Source organism: Leptinotarsa decemlineata, unplaced genomic scaffold (assembly GCF_025532065.1).
Source record: "Leptinotarsa decemlineata unplaced genomic scaffold, Ldec_3_MD MMD2_tig00026340_RagTag_RagTag, whole genome shotgun sequence".
NCBI lineage: Eukaryota > Metazoa > Arthropoda > Insecta > Coleoptera > Chrysomelidae > Leptinotarsa > Leptinotarsa decemlineata.
The window spans coordinates 4,646,723-4,663,318 of record NW_027412694.1 but is presented as its reverse complement, the minus strand read 5'-3'; the positions used below and the strand labels follow the sequence as shown (position 1 = coordinate 4,663,318).

At 34.8% G+C, this 16,596-nt stretch overlaps 1 protein-coding gene across 1 annotated transcript; it reads left to right on the top strand.

Annotated features, from left to right (window-relative positions):
• The first annotated feature begins 338 nt into the window (after window positions 1–338).
• LOC111505868 (uncharacterized) lies at window positions 339–2,963 on the top strand. Its single transcript, XM_023160756.2, has 3 exons — window positions 339–1,963; window positions 2,023–2,247; window positions 2,304–2,963. Exons 1-3 carry the CDS (start codon window positions 1,793–1,795, stop codon window positions 2,949–2,951), a joined length of 1,044 nt encoding a protein of 347 aa, XP_023016524.2. The 5' UTR covers window positions 339–1,792; the 3' UTR covers window positions 2,952–2,963.
• The last annotated feature ends 13,633 nt before the right edge of the window (window positions 2,964–16,596 follow it).

The window sequence follows — 16,596 nt, the reverse complement described above, 5'->3', positions numbered from 1 at the left end:
AATATTTTCTCAAATAAGGCTATTTTTTAACGGATCAAATTCAGTAATTGAAGTACCCTTTTTCTGATAACAGATAATAATAATAATAAATGGACTTTATTCATTGACATACATTGTTTATAAAGAAGAAGTAAATACAAAAATCAATGAAAGGGCGAAGTTCAGCCGAGGCTGTTTTACAAGTCAATCTGGGGGATAGCACGTTTTATATAGAAATATAAAAATAATTACCTAGCATACATTGGTAAGTGAATCTTTGTGAGACTGAGAAAAAACAAAGGTTATAAATTCCAAAGTGAATATTAAAAATTTATATAGCTTAAATGAGGTAAAATATAAAGTTAAACATACACAAAGGTGTTCTATCCAGAACACTTCAGATATGTTTTCAACTTTTTCTTGAAATTCACTGGGCAGAGCATTATATTGTTTGATAGAGTTGTAAATAAAACTACGAGAAAAGCAGGCTGTCGAGTGTTTTGGAATAATAAAAGTGTGACGGTTTCGTGTCCTCGAATTATTCTGTGATTTGAAAGTTCTATATATTTCATAAATATAATTTGGCTTCTTGTAAATGAGGACTGACGAGTAGGTGGAACTGCCAAGTTTTAGCAATCGGTAACCAACCTGACTCCTCGAAATTGGGGGATATATGGTTGAATTTTCTCACACCATAAGAAAGACGAATGCAATTGTTTTGTATTTTTTGTGAGCGATTCACATCAGTTTGTATCAAAGGAGGCCCGTAGATTATATAGCAATATGCTAATCTAGACAATATGAGGGTTTCGCAAAGTTTCAACTTCAATTTGGAAGTCATATCTCTACTATGATAGAGTTGACGTGAGATACTGTATGAGCTACGACAAAGTGAATTTATATGTTTGTGAAATCTCAGATCAACATCTAGCCATAAACCCAAGTTCTTGCTTTCTGTAATTGTTTGTAGTAAGTCTTGTCCACGTTGGATTTCAAATCTTCCTTCAATTTCCCGTCTTTCGTGTTTCAAGCCAAAAAGTATCAACTGAGATTTTTTAGAATTCAATTTCAGGTTATGGGCTATAGATAGATCTAGTAACTTTTGTAGATCGCTGTTAATTTTTTCCATTGCATTCCATTCCAGATCGATCTGTTATTTGGTACACACATCCAGTTTTGATGACAATACAATATGATGAATCGTGTATTACTGTAAATCTACGATGGCCCCAGCTGCGAAATGGCGGATCACATATTGTTTCAAAACTACCTCAATATGGGTATCAAATGACAGCTGCTTCGTGGGTTTTCTGTTCAAGATATAGAAAAAATCATAATGGCGTTGCCAAATAAAAATACCACTAACAAACCCGACTAGGTCAGCGGTGTGCACTAAATCGTGGGTGCATTCAATTTTTCTTGGCCAGATAAAAAACTGGAAAACTGCCCTGTTGGTGCGGGAATCCACTATCGTCAAAAAAGAGAATCTCAATTATGTTAATAATAAAGATAATTCATTCGGATTCCAAGGGCCTCTGGCCCGAGGGACAGCAATTGCCTGAGGTTATTAAGGCTCATTAATTCCCGTGGTACATAGATAATTTTATTTCTGACCGATTTCAATAAAATTTTGTTCATTTTTGAAACGGAAAAATGTACCAATTCATTACCTTCCCGGTATATTTGAATCAGGTACCGTTGATTATAGTAGAGTTTTCTTGTTGCTAGGTTGTTGCTATGATACTTGTTTATAAACAGAACTTTGTTATCAAGCTGTGTTTGCGGTGAAAACGTGTTTTCTACCCCAAATATAATGGAGGATATTTTGAAAAAAGCTGAACAAGCAAGAGAATCATTAATTCCATCGAAAAGTGAAGCCGTATTCCAAAAAGAATACAAGATATATCTGGACTGGCTGACACGGAAAAATGTTATGCCAAAAGATGTCACTGAAACTGTATTTCTGGCATATTTTCAAGAACTGGTAAGGAATTTTCTATGTTTTTCGGTAGATTTGGTAGTAATTGTGTTTATTCGTTTCAGTCAGAAACGTATAATAGTCCGAATTCTTTATGGACTAAATGGTCAATGCTAAAATCGATGGTGACTATACATGAGAAACGAGATATCACCAAGTTCAATGAACTACAGGCTTTTTTGAAACGGAAGAGTAAGAGTTATAAGCCGAAAAAGTCTGCTGTTTTATCTCCTAAAGATGTTATCAGATTCCTGAAGGACGCTCCTAATGATATTCATTTATTGCATATGGTATTTTTTTTCTTATTTTCCTTTTTGTGTGTATTTATTTCCTTTTTTTGTTATAGGTTGTTTTGATTATGGGTTATTTTGGAGGATGCAGAAGTCAGGAACTTTTGAATATGAAGATATCGGATATAGAGGACCGGGATTCCGTTATGGTAGTGAACGTACCGGAAAGTAAAACTGGTGTATCGAAGAAATTTACAGTTGTGGATGAAAAAGAGTTTTCCGCTTTGCCTTTATTAAGACTTTATATGTCTTTGCGTCCTAAAGGTATTGAACGATTTTTTTTGAGCTTCCGACAAAATAAATGTACATCTCAGCCAATTGGAAAAAACATGTTTGGGAAAATCCCCAGCAAAATCGCAATGTATTTAGGATTGCCAAACTCATCTTCCTATACTGGACATTGCCTTTGTCGCACTTCTGCTACTGCTCTAGCCAATGCAGGAGCAACTATGACTAACTTGAAAAGACACGAAGGTTGGAAAAGTTCCACGGTGGCGGAGGGGTATTTGGAGGATAGCATCGAATTGAGAAATAAAACGGCGCGTATGTTGTCTACTTTGTCATCAGAAGAGGCAGGTACCTCGACTGTAGTGAACAGAACCTCCAGCCATACAAAAGAAGAAATTGTTTCCAGTGGCGGAAGTAATTTTCAGGGAACATTTCAAAATTGTACATTTATTATTTGTAATGACGTGAATAAATAAAATATGGTTCAGTTTTTATTTCTATTTATTTCACTTGTGAAAGGTAGAGGGAATTATAAAATCTATAATGTCCCAAGGGAGTTATGATCCTCTTTATTGATAGCGTAACTATGACGATATAAGCTTAAAATATCCCGGTCAGAAATAAAATAAATAACAAACGCTAATATGTGACGTCACGTAAAAGCTCACACCATTTATCGCAATCAGGTATTTGCTTTCTGAAAGATATAGAAAAGTATAAACTAAAGCAAGTTTCTTCATTTTTTTTTTTCAAAAATACTTACCTAAAATTAGCTGCTTTTCTGGTGATCCTTATAACGTTGCAAGGGGGTGCAAACTGCTTTAACAATATTCTGGAGATACTGACGCCTCGGAAATTTGAGTGTGCTCTCAGTCCACTGCTACGATATATCCACAAAAAGAAATCGTTGAAACAAGCGATCGTTTCCAATTTATTTGAATCTTGCAGATAAGTTTTTTTATGGGGATATAGCTTAACACAGTGAAAAAAAAATATTCATCGTCACGACAATATTTACTTGAATAGTGTGATAAGAAAAGTTAAAATTTACTAAGAATTGAGTTGCACGAAAGTATTCTACTAACCTCTTGAAAATGGAGGGTGTTTTTGCACGGTGATTTTTCTTGAAATATTGATAGGAGGTATAGATACTGCTATACTAGTATAAATCCTGCGTTTGCAGCTATGGTTTTCAAGATGATTTAAAGCACACAATATCAAAAAGAAACCACACTCACCTCAATATTTCAAAATCCCTTTTAGGTAATTAACCAACGAAGTAATTCGAATAGGCAAAACTTCAGTTAGGAATCAACTACTGAATCGGTTTGCGTCAAAACTTTCGTTTTCGAAGAAAAAATCCCTCCATGGTTTTTATATCAGAATAATCATAAAGTTGGAAAAATGTATTGATTGATCTAATCGTATATTGAAAATATAAAAACTAAATTTTTAAACGATTGACAAAATTGAACCGTAAAACAGGGCTTGACTAGTAGAATAGTAGTACACTTCAGCACACTTTGAAAAAGATGAAAATTCAAGATGGCCGCAGCTATTAATGGCGGATTACATATTCTTTCACAAGTAAATCGAAATAGATATCAAATGACAGGGTTTGACTAGTAAAATAGTAGTATACTGTGAAAAAGCAAATTCAAGATGACCCCAGCTACAAAATGGCGGATTACATATTATCTTGTAATACTGAGTAATACTGCACTAAACAGAATGGAAAGAATTGAATAACAAAACCAGAAACTGAAAAATTGAAAATTAAATAAGTAAAAAAGTTTTATATTCAACGGTTTCATTGAAAAAAATAATAATGACGTAGAAAATGTACTGAGAACTGAAAAATGACTTGGAAGGTACTGAACGAAAAATATAATTTGGAGGTTCCTGGGTAGCAGTCATCACATCATTCTCCTCAGCAATCTATGGTATTGATCAGATAAAAAAAGGGCGTAGTATATACATATTTACTCAGGTTACGCTACGCCCAACGATTTTATTATTTTTCATTTGTTCAATACGATTGCTGAGGAGGAGAGTGGTGTTATGACTGTTACCTAGGACTTTCTGAATAATTTTTCAGTTTTAAGTACATTATTTACATCTTCTTTTTTTTTATAAAATCGTTTGACATAGATTTTTTTTACTTATTTCATTTATTATTACAAGCTTTCATTCAACTTTCAATGTTTGTGTGAATGTGGGTTAGTTTGGATCAGATCTTGCGACTGAATTCGAAAGTAATTATCCTCAACCGTTTGAGCTGATAATTTGCTTATACGTTGAGTTTGGATGACAATGCATGGTTAGCTGAGTGACAACATTTTATGTCCAACATGACAGATCGCCTTTGATGGCAGACTTGTGTTTTACACACCCCTATGATAATGGGAATGAGATGGAAAAGCTTGCTGAAGAGAGTACGATAAATCACATGACGTCACTCTGAATGCAATATGGTGGACTGCCAAGATGGTGGACTAGTTGTTTATGCACCCATATGACACGGGTATCAAACGAAAGTATTTGCTGAAAAGAGTAGGAACAATAAATAACAAGACATTCAATATTGCAGAAATGGTGGATTATGTTTTTATGCGGAAAACAAGAAGGCTTCTATACAAATTTCAAAGAGTTGCAACAAGGCAAAGGATTGATGATGCTCAAAAAAATATTATACGGACTGAATATCCAGCAATCCAGTGGAATGAACAGACTAGGCGATAACTGAAAATAAAAAATGAATTGATAGTAAAAACGTTTTCAAGTGAAAGTTTTTATCTACCGGCTCTAAAAAAAGAAAACATCAAATTAAATGAAACCCATGAATTCATTACATTACACAATTCCCTGTTAGGAATCACACGTTAAAAGGTGAGACCTCGTTAATCCTTAGCTCGCACAAGTTTCTACATCTGAGGGTTGTCGTTCGTAAGGGTGCGACAGCTGGTTAACGGAAAGAAAGATTTTAAACAGATATGATATACAAGGTTGCCGTCAGATTCAGCTATGTGGAAACAAGATTACAATATGCATCTTGACATTGACATAAAAAAATTCTAGGAAAAAGAAATGTTTGTTTAAGAAATAGGCATATCCAACGACAATTTTTTTTAGCATTGAAAATGTGTAGTTTGAAAAAATGATGGGTTTGATTCAATTTATTTTCTTGTTTCAAGAGCTGGTAAAGTACAGCTTGTACTTTAAATTTTCATTCACTTTCAGTTTTTCAACTTCAAATTCATTTATGTTTGTTATGAAACTATTATAGTTTTGGTGCCAGGAGACTTGAAGCTGGAACATAAGAGTTTGTTCAGAGAGTTAATGGGTAGCATTGGCTAGCATCATCACTTCATTCAACATTGATGATCATCAGTCAATCACTCACAAAAATCAAGCATAACTATGAGTGCATGTATATAGTGTTCCATAAAGTCCTTCAGACCAAAATTCTGAAACCCTGCAGTTAAGAAAAGGTCAAGATACCGACTATACAGTGTGGTCATTTAAGTGTGCAATTTATGGGATTTTTCAATTAATTGCACAACCAAAATACAGATAGATAGTGCCAAAAGTTTGGTAGTCATTTTAGGTGCACTTAAAATGGTTGAAAGTCAAACATCATACAGGGTAGGTCTAAAAATATAAAAATTGCTCAAAAGTAAAATACCCTTATTTCAGAAACTTCAGCGAAATGTTATTGAAAAAAGTTATTAACACTTGATAGTTATGCCTACATACCAAAACATGGCCCCTAGAAAGATTTTTTCGAGTGTTTTCGTTAATTTTTTCCCGGTTTGTATTTTTTTTTTTATAATCACACTAAACACTTCCATAAGTTGATTATAACAATATCAGTTGAACATAACTTCGTTCAAATTAATGCATATTTGTGCAATTAACTTGGATTTAGATTTTTTTAGGGAATCACAAACCTCATGTTTGTTGCAACGATATTTAACACAACCTTAAAATTTCGCAAACCATATTTTCAACAAAGTAACACATTGATAATTGTAATATTCATATTCAAAAACTCTCATTTGAAGTGAACATTCTGTATTTGAAATGTTTATGAAAAAGCTATACACATTAATCGACAAACATGAAATCGTAATAAAATAATCGCGGACACCCAAGCAAAAAAAAACCAATGAGGGGAAAAAGTAGACATTATTATTATCAATAATAAATATTAACGAAATAATCAAAACCGAAAAATACAATGTCTTCAGTAATTGTATCTGGAAGTGGTGCCGATGATTTTGACAATTCTTATCGGTTTATTTTTATAATAACTTAACCATTATCAAATGTGTGACGAGAGAATTATCGACGTGCCTCTGTGTGTCCACCTTCTTGTTCAATGCATCTGATTGTCCGATCATAAAATTTACAAAGAGTAGATTCTGGTATTATTGAATGGTCGATCGTAAACCTTTTGTTTGAAATATCTCCTTGAAAGAAATCTAATGGGGTGAGATCTGGCAAATGAGGAGGCCACTGTTGATCAGTATTTTGTCCTAACCAAATTTAACCATACTAAAGCAATTCTAGTGAAATTACCAGAAAATCCATCATGTACCAACCATGAATGGTAACAAATTGCACTTACATAAAACACTGTCATCCTCACTGGCATACATCGATGTTTCGCCTTAAGACACTTGCCCCAAGGCTCTTCAGTACCAAATTGGATAACATAATTTTCTATAATGTCATTATAGAAAACAATGTCATTATAGTAAATAATGTTATCCAATTTGGTACTGAAGAGCCTTGGGGCGAGTGTCTTAAGGCATTATTACCATTCATTTGAAGTAGATCTCATGTGAATGTTATCTGATTTTTATTCCACAACGAATGTTTGAAATACAAACTGAGTAGAGAAAAGTATCTTCTGTATAATTCAGTGTTCATATAGAAGTATTTGTTTCGAAAGAATTTTTTTCTTTCGTGTGATTCAATGTTTATATGGAAGTATCTGTTTCAGGAGGACTTTCTTTCAGTTTGTGTTTGAAAGTTACTTCTTTGCATGATCTACTCATCCATGTATAGAGTTACTTATTTTCAAATTGATTACTTCCTTCCTTTCTTTGGAAGATTTCCTCATCTTTTTTTTTGTATCAAGATGGAGTAGTAGAAAGCCAGAAACTTTCTTTCCGAAAAATTGATCACTCCTAAAAATATAACTCCTTAAATTCAGATAATTAAATATTCAAGAATGAGAAGTTACCAAACTGTCATTATGCTTTCCTTCAACCCTCATTTGTTTCGTGCCATAGGTATCCGCAATAGTTTCAATAGGATTACATGTTTGACGATTGATTTGCACAGCTTTTTCATAAACATCTCAAATTCGAAATGTTCACATTAAATGAAAGTTTTTGAATATTATCATTAATGATATTTCACCTTGTTGAAAATATGGTTGGGGATATTCTAAAATCAAGCTAAATATTGTTGTAACAAACATGAAGTTTGTGACTCTCCAAAAAATTAAATATCCAAGTTAATTTCACAAATATTCTTCAATCTGAATAATTAATAGTGAAAAAAATTTTAAAAAAATGACTTAGGAGGCCATGTTTTGGGCTTCTAGCATATCTTTCAATTGTGAACAACTTTTTTCATTAACATTCTGCTGATTTTCTGAAATCTAATCCCTATCTTACCCCTATCTAATTTTTATACTTTTTGACCTACCGTGTAGGCTGGTTGACTTGCATCCATTCTAAGTGAACCTAATGTAATTATCGAATATACACCAATTTTTGGCAAAATTTGTATTCTGGATGAGCAGTTGATCAAAAAATTTTTTTTTGTGGCACACTCAAATAATCACACTGTATACTAATCAGAACTAAGTAAATGATTATTTATTCATGCTATTAGATTCCCTCCAATGAAACACTTATCTGGTAACATTCTAAACTTCATATTATGTTTCAACGAAACTTTCTCAACATTAATTCCTTTATGATTCACTATAAAAATATATTTTAGTTTCTTTTCAGTTTGATGAGTTGTCAGTCTATAAAACAGCACTCAAGTACGGATTGTTTTGGTGGGTATGAATTGTTTAATAATAGAAAGAACGATGAGCATCTCCGAAGTAATTCTTTCTACCGTCAAGTTAATGGTTTTGTGAATTTTATATGTCTCGTAAAATATTTATAAGGTGTTTGCTCAAAACGAAAGTTCAAAACACGTTCATTTGTTTTTGACGAATAGCTCTCATACTTGATCATTCCTTTCATTTTTCACTTTCTCGTGGTTATTTGATGCCTCAGGTACGTTATCATTTTAATTGTTTTCCATTTTTAAAACATTCATTATGCTGAATTTACTCATCAATATGATTTCTAAATTTTTACTCATCATACCTATGGGGAGTATATTATTGACGATCAATTTCACAGAATGTGCTACGAAAGTTTATAATTCTTGCTATCTTTGGAATCCATCCCAGACCTCATTTGGAATCAGACAACTTTGTTCGATAGTATTTATGAATATTCAGTAACTAATATAACGGCCAGAAAATGAAACGGTGAAAATTCCGAAAGATGGAAAATATTGATTTTTTTAGAATTTTTCCTTCGTCATATCATTAGTAGTTACTGTTTTCTCAATTTTCCTTTATGATTATGCTCTCACAAGTAGTGAACTTGTCATCCAATCAACAAGATTGAATAGTGCACTAGAGTTTTTCAATCATATATAATATTCTTTACAACTTTATAGCTTTCGAGCTTCTTGCAGTATGCTGCCCTGATTTTCCAATTTTTATTGCTTTATTCCTTTCGAATGAGTCCATCTCTGGAATGAATGTTGTGTTGTCCTTCATTTCTTCATTGTCTATTTCTTTAATTGTGAATGGAGATAGTTACGTTGTAAAGACGAATCCAATTCACATCAGTTCAGTTAAACCTTCTGATCTGTTCGAACAGAAGGTTTAGTCAATGTCTTTTTATAGTGATGAAAACTATTTATTCCCCATCTTATTCAAATTGCCTGATTTACCATTTGCAATACAAGCCCGAAGAAGTCGCAGAGAGACTTGACTAAGTCCACAACATTTGCAATTTTCTTTCAATTCAAAGTGCCATTAGACAGACAGCTGTTTCGGTCTTTGAGCCTCATTACTACCGGGCACTTGGAGTACTCCTATCAAGCATGAAAGAAAAAACGTATATCGAAAACGTGTTTGGGAGAGTTATGTGTCAACCAAAAGAGACGAAACAGTTGAGTTAATCATTACCGTGAGGAAAGGTAATGAACTTTTGAAATTTCAGAAGACCAAGTTATTGACCTTTCAGTAGTAGCTATGATCAAATATCATCTCAATATTTTCAAAAAGATTTTTCAGAAGCTCAACATAAATGTTCATAAGTCTATAATTTCAGAATGATTATTGAGGATTTGAATGTATCTTCAATAACATTTGCGGTAATACAGCCGATGCTTCTGTGTTCGAGAATACTAGGTTTATTTCCAATCAGCTACAAGAAGCGAAGGACTCAGTATAGATTGAGGTGGTCCATGATGTATGGAATATATAGTTATATATTATCAATATCACTGGGTAAGTACCTGAATAACCACGTCATGTTCACAAATAGATTGAAACACAATGAACAACTTACAATGAACAGCTTATTGCAACATGGCCAATGGAATAGATAGCTAATTTGATCAGGATAGGTTTCATTCAATTTTTTTCTCTAAATAAAAGCTTTTCATGGATGAAACTTGCAAAAGTGTTGACTTCCTCATCAGAACTGTACTTTGAAGTTAGGAGTTGTTTCAAATTCACAATTTTATAGCAGAATCAACATAAGTTTCATGTGCGAAAATATTCTATTAATGTTCACTGGTCTTGAGAAATGATAAAGAGAATTATCCATAATAATAATGAATCATTTTCACAAACATTCTTATTTCAAGACGTGGTTAGCTAATACCGTAGCTTTCTGGGTAGAAATGAATATTACAAAATGGGCTACCATTCTTATATACATCAATGGTAATTACCTAACTCAATTGGATAATCGTGTAAGCGATACTAGGTAGAATTTGTGAATGGGGTCTCTCAGTCAAAAATCGAAATGAAAATATATATAAAATGATAGAAATAATAATACCTATATTAATCTATACTATCCATCTATATTTATATTATAAATGTAAAAGTTTGTGAGAGAAGCAAGCTATCTTAGCGTGCAGCCACTATATGCAAAATAATGAGCCATAAATACAATTAAATTGGATTCTTTTTTCCAATGCACATTTTAAACTATCTGTCAAATTCTTATAAAAATTGATACAATTTTCTTTTTGAGTATTTAATACAGATGAACTTTGTCTTTTACACTAAGTAATTTGGACGAATTGTTTGAAAGTTACCACGATCAGATAAACCTGACGCATCGCAATAAGCCATTACGCGACGGGAGATTATGCGCGGAGTTAGAGGGGCGGTTTAAGCAGATAAGCGCCATTGCCGAGAACGCGATCCGAACGCAGAAAGACGTGTGAGGGCAGACGTCATTGAAGATTGTGATAGTTTTGCGAAATTTCTTTATAGGTAACATAATTAGATTCCAAAAGATATTCATTACTCAGTGCAATTGGCATATTTTCTCAGTCCCTGTATTTTCAAAGTAAAAATATAAATTACTAGTTGTTGCCCGCGGCTTCGCCCGCATAGAATTTGGTTAAACAAATAGTTACAATATTTTTTATTCACCCAAAACTTCAGGTTTCCAACTTCAAAACTGATGAAATTCGATCCAGTCTTTGAAGCCCTATTTTCCCCTCTGGGGGTGAAAATTCCTGATTCTATTTCTTGATGATTTTTACGTTATACAAAGAACCTTCCTGCATTCTCAAGATTTTAAGTTCAGTAGCTTCGACTGTATGTTCGTATAAGTGTCAGTCAATCAATAGGTACCCACTTATACAAAGCCAGCTGTTTCCGCTGTTTCAGCCGCATTACCGTGAAAACCTACCTTATGTATTATTCCAGGTCATGATTTATCTATATATCAACTTATATTTGAACTCGCTGAGCTTTTCAGGCGTGAAAAAATAAGAACCGTCAATACATACATCACATTCATCCAAGTGTCAATAAACGTTTCGTTCAGGCCAACCACCTAATTCGACGTATTGAAAGCGTTATTTTGTTATTTTTGTTAGCTAGATTACGAACGATTACAATACATCGAGGAACATATCATATACATGGAAGTCAATCGTATTCTCTCTCAAATCCTCAAAGGACTTTTAACAACGGAAGCATATTTTGATGATATAATCTGTCACCGTGTAACAATGAAAGAAGGTATCGATAATTTACAACAACTTTTCGATTCCAATCGGCATCACAACAAAAGGAAATATTCATTTCTTCAAGAGCAAATCGAATATTTGGGAATAGTCATCGAATTCAACAAAATCAGAAAATCTTCAGCTGAAACAAAAGCAGTAGAGCATATACCTCGACTATTTATTGCAGTAGAAATCCAACGCTTGTTAGGACTTGTCTCCTACTACTCAATTTTTTTTTCAGACGTCCTATTCTTTGTCCTATCCTCTTCGACGAGTCTTACAAAAAGGTGATAAAAGGGTAGGGACCTCAGTTGTGAAGAAGCCTTTTCAAAAATCAAAGCTGAACTCTGTAGCGAAAATAAAATTTATCGTAAAGAGAAAACCGTCTCGAAACAATAACTTTAATATGCACACTGAATTATACAAAAACACTTTTCACTATATAGTTGATACTCCAAATAAACGTTATAGATCTGAATCAGATATTCGCAGAAACGCTACACAATATACTAGACGAAAGATGAAGAAGTGAAGCCAAAACTTTTCTTTCCCAAAAAAAAATTTCTTGAAATTTCAATTTAAAGGGGTTCGACTTCTCAGATTGATATTTTAGCGATAATTTTGTGTTATTTTATAAGTAATTCTGGTTATTTTTTTTGTACACTGGAACTCGATTTTAAGTTAGCCTAAAATTTTGATTCTCTAAAACTAAATTAATTGCTCCTTCATGACCATCTGGATTCTGTACTATTATTTTGTTTGGTGGTTGAATATTAAAATTTTTCAAAAATACTTTCAAAGATTAAGATTCACATACTGACGAAAATGGATTAGTTCAGAAGCTTAATTTATAGTTGACGTTAATTCTGTTTAGAACAAGTAGAAAAAGTTGCTGTTCTAAGTTATCAAGATTTTGTCTTTCACCAAAGGTACTTCTTAATTCTTCCTGTATGGTCTTATAAAAAAAGAATCAGCCACTGCAGAGGTTCCTTCAGTTCTTGAACCCCTTGGTGTTATTAGAGATGATGGAAAGTGTCCAGACGGGATGAGTCTAATTCCTTGGAAATTTGGAAAACCTCTGGTTTGGGACTTCACCTGCGTGGATATAGTTGCAGCTTCACACGTTGCCGCTACGTCTAATTCCACTGGTGCAGCTGCTATCATTGCAGAAAAATGAAAATTTTGGAAATACTACACTTTGCTAGATTTCTACTGTTTCTTTTATGTTGCTATTGAAACCTTTGGTGTTTTTGGATCTCATGCTTTTGAATTGTTGAAAGAAATTGGTAGAAGAATGATGAATTCTACAAATAACAACCGAGCCTATTCCTTTTCAATTAAAAGAATCAGTATCGCTATCCAAAGGGATCATGCCACATCGATATTGAGTAGTCTTCCTTCTACTCAAAAATTAGATGAAATATTCCTGAACCCACAAATCAGATCAAAATTTCCTAAGAACATCGCAAAATGGAGTAAGCAGGTTGATCACTTCCCAATTGTCTCAAAAAATACACAGAATAATAAACAAGTTCTGCAATTATCTTTCTCTCACAAATTCTAAAACACCACCATGAATATATCTGATTCAGTTTCAAGAAATTTAACTTCAAATTCCTCATTCCGTTGGTCCAATGATGGAAAGAATCATTGCATCCGTGATTACTAGAAAGAAAACAGCGGTAGCGAACGTATCACCAACAGCTACAACACAATTGGATCAGTGATACTTTCCTCAGTCAAAACCCTTGGGCTTAATGGCTTGAAAAATATTGGCAACACCTTTTTCATAAACAGTGTAATCCAATGTTTATCAAATACGAGATGGTTACTGGAATATTTGAAAGAGGATGAGTACATCAAAGATATCAATACTAATATTTTTAGTACGGAGGGTGTTTTAATCAAAGCTTTCGCAGAAGTTATCAAGGAATTGTGGTTAGAAGATTCATCGATAGAGCAGTGAACATAATCTCCTCAAAAAGTCATATTCAGAGTTTTGCCTCTCGATTCATGGGTCATGCGCATCAAGACGCATAGGAGTTCTTTTAGAAGGTTTACATTATGACGTTAATAGAATTCTCTGTATCTGTAGAGTAGGGAGGGTGAGTGTAAGCCCACAGTACTTAGGCCACATGTGACCCATTGTACATCCTCCCGAGGAGTTGACCTCCTAGGTCATTGTACATCCTGTCCTTTCCAGAAAGGTGGACGGGTCACTTGGAGACATCTCCTTTATATCGGCAGGTGTAGCTGAACACACACTCTCTTATTGACGATAACTCCGAGCACTCGCACAAGAGATGCCTGACAGTCTCACCTTCCTGTTCACACATCCTGCATAGAGGTGTGTCCACTAGCCCCATATTATGGAGGTGTTTTATTAGTTGACAGTGGCTAGTCAGAAATCCTACTGTTAGGTGTAGATTTTTCCTGGCCATTGCCATATATTTCTTCGGCGCCAGCTTCCCAGGGTTGCCCAAAGTTATCCTGGCAAGATTACATCCTTTGATTTCATCCCATCTCTTTAAGAATTGAGCATGGGTGTAACAATTGACTAGTTCCGCAATTGTCGAAGTCATGAGGCCGTAGGTGCCACTGGGTCCTAAAATTCTTAGTCCAGCCGCTTCCTTGGCTGAAGAGTCGGTAATGCGATTAACTTTACTCATGTCGTGCTGTTTAACCCACCTCAGGATAATGTTATTACCTACCAAGGCTTTCCCTAAATCTTGGTGACACTCCTGTACTAGCCCTGAGGTTATACGTTGTCTGTTCAAGGCTGATAGGGCTTGTCTGCTGTCAGTGCAGACTGTTATGTTTTTGCCAGAAATTCCTTTCTTTTTTATTTCTTTCGTGACAATTGAGATACCAGCCAGTTCTGTTTGGACCACGCTGGTATTTCTTCCCATTTCCCACTTAATTCTTAGGCTTAGTGATCTGAAGTACACTCCACACCCTGAGCCTTCTTAGATTTTCGAGCCGTCTGTAAAAATCCGCATTGCATTTGTATCATCTGACTCTATGTTCTGCCTGATTTTTATTTTGTAGAGTTTATTAAGCACAAACCTGGGTTCAATTGCATAGCTTGTTGCCTGTAGCAGAGGTTGCGCAGTAAGCGCTTCCCGCCACAGGCCCAGCCTCAATTGACCCATTCCTACTTCGAAGTTTACACCAGCCATGCGCAATCGAACCATGGCCATTAAGGCAACCTATTTAACGTACAGATCAAGAGAGGTCAGATCCGTGATTAATTCCATTGCCGCGGTTCGTGTTGTTCTCATGACTCCTGTGATGTTTAAACAAGCAAGTCGATGTATTTGGTATAATTTTTGGATGACTGTTGCTTATAGAACTTTCGGTCCCCATGCAATGGCTCCATACGTTAACATAGGTCTTATTATTGTAGTGTAGATCCAGGTGACCACACGGGATGAAAGATCCCATGCACGTCCCACTGTCCTCCGACATTGCTCATAAGCCACGTATGCTCTTTTTGCTCTACTCTGTAGAGTTGTAGAGTGTTTCATGTTAGCTTCCTGTCTAGGATAGCACAAGGTATTTTACCTCTTCAGAAAAGTTTAGTTTGCTTTTGAAGATTTCGGGAGGTTTTAAGCCCGTTAAACTTCTTTTCCTGGTGAAAAGGACGGTCGTCGTTAATAGAATTATTAAGAAACCTAAACCGACCTTAACGGAGATTAACTTAAAATTGAGCGACAGCAGAAAAGCACAAGAGTCATGGCTGACTTATTTGAGTACATATAACTCTAATACATATGAGTGTCCACATTGTGGACACTCATATGTAACTTTCGATCCTTTCTGGGATTTGTCACATCCCATACCACAAAGAACTGACCAATTGAGTTTATCACAGTGCTTGGAGTTCTGCACAAGAGAGGAAACTTTGGATGGATATAAAAAACCGATGTGTTCAAGGAAAGAAGAAAATGCACAAAGTCTCTACCGAGTCATAAGTTTCTCCGTATTTTAGTCATTCATTTTGAAAGATTTTCTCTAACAGAAAGATTTAGAGGCAAGTTAAATGTTGCCATCGAATTTCGTCTAGATGGATTAGATATAAATAATTATGCAGCAGACAATGTGACTCCTTGTCGTTATAATCTATATGCCCTTCGAAACACAGTAGGTCTACCTACAGGGGACATTATACAGCATTCTGCAGACATCCTTAAGGCCGGGGCACACTTCTGTATACACCTCTCCGGTTTGATTTTGCCCCAAAAGCGGATCGATGCAGGATCGCCAGTGGGTAATCACATTTGTCACTCTCACTAGAGTTGATTCAGACAATATATCGGAAGGTCGTCTAAACAAAATGTTCAAGAATTTTAGCAACTGCGATTTAGCCATTATGGCACTCTGTTTGGAAGAAGGAGATGAAGAAAATCGGAGAGAACAGCGGTACAGATCTTTAGTCTGGTCATAACTGGATATTTTCTGACTTCTTCAATAAGCTCCTCCGGTTTTTATGACATTTTTTAAATTTAATTTAAAGAAAACAAAAAACTCAAATATCATACAAACCCCAAGCGATACTCGTCCCGCAGCTGGATAACAAATAGACTACACAATCGGATCATGATCGGATACAGTAACGGATGGCTACGTATCGGAACGATATGAACTACCCTATTCGAACTAAAGTACAATTTCCCTCTCAGACACTCGTCCGACTGTATGATGGGAGTCGGATCTGAAGGGTGTATGACAGGTGTGTTCCGGCCTTTATACTGGCACGTGGCATCAATT

What these genes read in the sequence shown, in the direction of transcription:
- LOC111505868 (XM_023160756.2), top strand. Translation starts at nt 1,793, where the DNA reads ATGGAGGATATTTTGAAAAAAGCTGAACAAGCAAGAGAATCATTAATT. An exon ending in TGGCATATTTTCAAGAACTG is followed by an intron (nt 1,964 to 2,022) that starts GTAAGGAATTTT and finishes TATTCGTTTCAG; the next exon opens with TCAGAAACGTATAATAGTCC. An exon ending in ATATTCATTTATTGCATATG is followed by an intron (nt 2,248 to 2,303) that starts GTATTTTTTTTC and finishes TTTTTGTTATAG; the next exon opens with GTTGTTTTGATTATGGGTTA.